The sequence below is a fragment of the Orycteropus afer genome, unplaced genomic scaffold (genome assembly GCF_000298275.1).
Source record: "Orycteropus afer afer isolate SDZICR_OR568_19922 unplaced genomic scaffold, OryAfe1.0 scaffold00061, whole genome shotgun sequence".
Classification (NCBI taxonomy): domain Eukaryota; kingdom Metazoa; phylum Chordata; class Mammalia; order Tubulidentata; family Orycteropodidae; genus Orycteropus; species Orycteropus afer.
In genome coordinates, this window is record NW_006921648.1 from 660382 (window position 1) to 665978 (window position 5597).

Sequence of the window (5597 nt, forward strand, 5' to 3'; positions counted from 1 at the left end):
TGCCCCCGCGTGCCCGCGTGCGGCGCCCCCACCTGTAGCAGTCGTGCCCCCGCGTGCCCGCGTGCGGCGCCCCCACCTGTAGCAGTCGTGACCCTGCCCCCGCGTGCCCGCGTGCGGCGCCCCCACCTGTAGCAGTCGTGACCCTGCCCCCGCGTGCCCGCGTGCGGCGCCCCCACCTGTAGTAGTCGTGAGCGCCATCTGCGTCACAGAAGTGGCAGAAGTAGTGGTCGCGGCGCAGGTGCTTGAGCAGCTCGTCATTGTCCAGGTAGCGCTCGTCACAGAACTTGCACAACGGGTGTCCACGGTGCGACGTGTCGTCCGGGTCTCCCTGCATGCGGTGACGCGCCAGGTCCTTGCGCGAGTACCACTTGCGCTCGTAGGTGAAGATCTGCAGAGAAGGGGCTTAGCTCGAGGGGGTCCCAGGCCTCCTGTGGGCCAGCATCAAGCAGGCATGGATGGGTGATGGGCCAGGCTGGCTAGCCCCCAGCCGCCAGCACTAGGAGCCTGGTGTGCCCGGTGAGTCATGTTGGAGGGAAGCCCAGGATGTTACGGGGAGAGAGAGGCTGTGGGCCTAGACAAGCCCCCATGCCTGCCCAACTCCTGCGTCGCCTGGACCCTGTCTGGGTGCAGACAGACACCACAGTCACCTCCCTCAGCGCCAGCTCTCCCAGGGCTGGGGAGCGAGGCCACGCCCGTCACTCCTTCCTCCCAGGAGCAAGACCAGGTCCATAAACCCTCCCTAAGACGTGAGGCCAGGCCCACCACCCACCTCCCAAGGCGTGAGGCCACGCCCACCACTTCCAGGGCCACGCCCACCTTGAGGTGCCTGAGGCACAGCTTGCAGCAGAAGAGTTCGTGCTGCCTGCGCATGTGCTGCTCCAGGTCTCCAAAGGCCGCGAAGGGCGGCAGCGCAGGGCACCGCGGACACTCGTGCTGCAGCAGTTGCCTGGGGACGAGAGGGCCGCCATGTCAGCACCGCCACTGTCACTCCCCTTGTGCCAGACGGCGCTGGGCCTGCAGTCGGGAGTCTGACTCACGCTGCGGTCAGCACAGCGGAGCCCCTCCAGGCGCAGGGCTGGAAGCCCTGGCCTGACCCGAGCCGCCGCGGCGCCTGGGAAACGAGGTTCAGCGTGTGCCGGCCGCGCTCCTTACAGGATGCTTCTGGCACAAGCCGGAGGTGCCGTGGTGGATCCTGAGCGGTATCCACTCAGGGAGCTGAAGGCAAGCGCCTGCTGTGTGCCACACAGAGGGTGTTCCGCGCCATCTGCGGCCCAACCCACTAATAGAGGCAGAAACTGAGGTCTGGGAAGGGCAGTGACCCACAGTATCACACAGCTGCCTGCAGAGGCCCAGGGATGGACACCTGTCTGCACCGGGACCCCCTGCTTGGGGCATTATGGAGCACAGGGTGACAGGCCCCAGCACAGGTGTCTCCCTCACCTGTATAAGGCAAACACCTTTCCATCAGCAAAGTAGATGTCGTATCTCTTCTCGTGCTGCAGCTGGTGGATGGGGATCGTGGCGAAGGCCGGAAGCTTCTTCCCGAAGACCACCTGGGCAGAAGGCAGGGACTATGAGCTGGGCTGTGCCGCCCTCCACCAGAGGCTGAGCAGGAAGGCTGGCCATCACAGTGAGGGGTGTCTGCAGCCGGGGCCCCCTGCTGCACAGCAGGCCACAGACAGGCAGCACCTCTGGGGACTGGGGGCCTCCCGTCCTCACCCCCAACTGGAGCCAGCAAACTGGGCATGACAGGCCTGAGCAAGGAGGCTCAGCTGCCAGCCCCATCCCCCACAACCTCTGTGCTCAGCTATTGGGGTGGCCCAGCTCAGATACAGGCAGGCCCCCAGCAGCCCACCTCACCAAGGGTGCTTGGGGTGAAATGTCCCCCTGCATTAGGGGGACTGCTTGGGGAGCCCAAGGGCCACATCTGCAGAAGGTGGGCCATCTCTGCTCACTCCCATACCAGCACCCCACACACACCTTACTGTACCAGGCAGCACACGGGGCCTCCCCGAGGGGCTCAGTACTCCAGGGCTCACGTGAGGTGAGGACAGAGTGCAGGAGAGATGCCATGAGGTGACCATGAGGCGGCCACTGCCCTCGGTCCAGCACCCCCCATGTTGCCGTGACAACATAGGGGTCTCCCCTTTGGCCAGACCTCTCGGCCCCTCCCCCAGCTCCCTGCCCAAAGGGATGAGCTGGTTTGTTGGACCCAGCACTGGCTACAAGGACCCTGTGGCTGGGGCACCCGGGCCACCTCCCAGGGCTTGGCAGCACCCACAGGTGCCAGCTCCTGGAGGCCTCCTATCTCTCCCCTCCCCGTTGTCACGCTGGGGGACGGTAAGGTACAGCTGCCTGTCTGCATGTCCCCCCCACACCGTGCCCAGTGGACACCACATCACAGCTGCCATCCCCATGACGTGTCCTCAAACGAGAGTCAAAACTTGGCCGGGTGACGCGGGGCTGCTCACACGGCCCTCTCAGCACCCTGGCTTTCTTCCTCTGCCCCCCACCAGCCCCAAACACAGGATCAGCCTTCTTGGGGGAGCTTCCTGCCTGGTCCGCCTGCCTCCACGCCCGTGGCGCCTTCCCAGCACAGACCCGTGCCTGCTCGGCCCACCGGAAGCCCCCAGCACTCAGGAGACTGTGGCCCACGGCCCGTGACCCCACCTCTGTGCACAGGTGGCAGGTCCCCGAGCACTGTCCCTGCCAGCAGCAAGATGAGCACACAGAAGGAACTCCCGGGGCGGCTCAAGCCCCCAAGCCGGCAGACCCTGTGGGGGAGTGTCCGTCTCCCTGGACCTGCCACCAGTACCTGCCCCATCTGCCCCGAGTGGGGCTTCTCCCAGACCGCTGTGCCCTACCTGCCAGCTGGATGGGCCCCCACCAGGGGAGGAGGAGCCCATGGTGGTACCCACCTGCTGACTGCCCCACCTCCACCCTCGCAGGCACCTGACAGCCTTGAACGGATGGTAGAGCTGGGATGACAGCAGTGAGCCCTGGCAGGAGGTGAAGTGGACGGTAGGACACTGTGGGGCCCTGCGGGGGGCTCCAAGAGACAGAAGCCCCCCGAGAGGGTTCAGGCACTAGGAGCCAGGGGCAGGACTGCGGAGTAGTGGGACACGGCCTGGGGGCATGGCAGGCAGAGCTTCAACCCTTACACCCACTCCCGTGCCTACAAAATGGGCCTCAAGATTCCCCCAGCTCAGATACGTGGCACCTCACGTGGTGGCCAGGTCGGGCCGTCGTCTGTGCAAAAGCCGTGCCACAGAACAGGGACCAAGGCCTGGATGTCACCGTGGGTCTCCACCAGCCGTGCCCACCTCAGCAGCCACTGCCGGTGGTAGTGCCCCCTCCCCACCCTCTGGGGCCGCCTTGGTCTCCACCCTGAGCACCCGACGGGCTACATGGACCAGGCCTGGCTGGCTCAGTGGCTGGCGTCCTCTCAGCCATCCCTTCCTCCCCTCACAGGGGTATCCTGAGCTCACCCCCCTCGGCGCTCACCCGTTCCCCACAGCTTCCGGGCAAGCGTCCCCCATTTTTGCAAAGACAGTCCGCTGAGGGCGGGCATGGAGGGGCAGGGGTGTGGGGCAGTGGGGTTGCTCGGGCTTGGGACACCAGGGCGTATTCAGGAGACAGGCCAGACTCAGCAACAGAACAGGACAGGACAAGAGAGCAGGGGAGAAGGCGCTGGCATCCATCTTCCTGGCCTGCCTGCCTGCGGCCCAGCAATGCGGGGGCAGGCCCTCCCAGGACTCAGCAGGGCACCGGTGCCAAGCCACACCCTGGCCAGCTCACGTCCACACCCCCCAGCCACAGAGCTGGTGGGGGGAGAACACACACAAAGGCCTGCAGCTGGCCACGCAGCCGTGCCCAGAGCCAGGACCACACGTGCAGAGACCTGTTCTACGGGTCCCCCAAGTTCCAGGAAGGAAACTATGGATGACAGAGGCCACCTGGCCTTTTGTGAGTTACGTCACACGACGCAAGACCGGCCGGCCCAGCAGGCTCTCGGGAAGCAGGAGGTGTCCTCTCACACGACGCAAGACCAGCCGGCCCAGCAGGCTCTCGGGAAGCAGGAGGTGTCCTCTGAGTAAGCCACAAACCCTGGGTGTCCCCACTTCTCCCTGCAACACCACCTCTCGGGTTTCGACCCATTTCCCTCCACCTCCAACCGGTAGCTCCTCGAAGTCTCTGTCCCCTGGGCACCGAGTAGGTTCCCGTGAACCCTCGGGGCACTGCTGCGTGTCTCTCTTTAGCCCATTTAACAGATGTTTGTTTACTTTCTTGAAAATGAGCAGCCCATCCCTCGACAATACCGTGTCTGCAGCACTTGTGGCGATAGGAGAGACAGGCGATGTCACACAGGAGCAGCTTTCCGTGAACAAACCCGGGGGGGGGGGGATTTCGCAATGCTGGGAACAAACAGACCTCAAAGCACCAAGGGGTTCAGACCCGGTGCCCTGGCCAGCAGCCGGCATCACAGTGACGTGAGAGGACACTCCACGGTGTCCTCTGACACTCCCAGGACTTACAAGTCCAGGCTAGGCAGAGTTGGAAAGGTCTCCCCTCCACTCTAGAACTGAGCCTCAAAGTCAGAAGCAGGGGGAGGAGGAGGATGGAAACTTTCTGAGACTATGATCTTGCACTTGACCTGCTGGGGACATCTGGGGGTCCCACCCCCACTCGACAGAGGAAACAGCTAGTCCCCGGGGTTGGCTTCAGGACACCCAGTGGGGCCCGGGAACAGGCGGGCGCTGCCCACAGCTTGACCCCCTGCTTCCAAGACAGGAAACCCTGTCCCCTCCGCGCTAATGGAGACCCCCACGGAAAGGCATTCTTGCTTAAGATGAGCAGGTCACGGGATTCCTGCTTGAATCAGGCCCGGTCCTGTGGACCAGCACGAATTCCGGGGCGGAGAAGGGCAGGCCCCAGGCTCTGTCCCCACGGAGACCGCTCCGTCCTCGATCCAGCCCGGCCACCTCCGGCCGCGCGGCCCCAAGTGGCCCTGGCGTCGGGACCCCGCCCTGGGTGGCCCTGCCAGGGCTTCCCTTTCGGAAGCCGGCGCCGCCAAGTTCGCCGCCGGCCACCAGGAAGGCAAAGTGCCCTTCCGGCCGCCCGCCGCCGCGCCCACCCGGCACCCCGGCCGCGCGGCCCACCGCACCTGGCGCAACTCCTCGCGGCACACGGCGCAGTAGCGCTGCTCGCACAGCACCCGCATCTTGGTGGAGCAACGGTAGCACACCGGGTGGTCACAGCGGCCTAGCGCTGTGGCCTCCAGGTCCCCGCAGCACAGGACGCAGCTCCCGCCGACCCGCTCCGGCGCCGCAGCCGTCTCCAGTGCCCCGCACCGCCCCTCGGCGCTCGCCGCCGCCATGACCCGGGCTCCGGCCCCCTCCGGGCCGGCGCGGCGCGGCCTGACTTCCGGAGGATCTGCCCCTTCCGGGGCGACGTCACCGCCCCGCCCAGCAACGACCCCGCCCAGCGGAAGTGCACTCCGCGACCTTCAGCGCCAGCGAGACGCGGGCTAGAGCGGCACGCCTAGGACACGGCGGCGTTCTAGCTCGATGAGGTTGACTGGAGGTCCGGTGTCCCCT

At 65.8% G+C, this 5597-nt stretch overlaps 1 protein-coding gene across 1 annotated transcript in view; it reads right to left on the minus strand.

Moving 5' to 3' along the window:
* ZNF598 (zinc finger protein 598, E3 ubiquitin ligase) overlaps nt 1-5377 on the minus strand; it is an 11116-nt gene extending 5739 nt beyond the window's left edge. The window contains exons 1-4 of the mRNA XM_007939660.1: nt 5165-5377; nt 1441-1553; nt 817-946; nt 177-388 (exon numbers count right to left, since the gene is read on the minus strand). Of these exons, the coding sequence (XP_007937851.1) occupies nt 177-388; nt 817-946; nt 1441-1553; nt 5165-5377 (668 nt within the window). The remainder of the gene's footprint in view (nt 1-176; nt 389-816; nt 947-1440; nt 1554-5164) is intronic.
* Between the last annotated feature and the right edge of the window lie 220 nt (nt 5378-5597).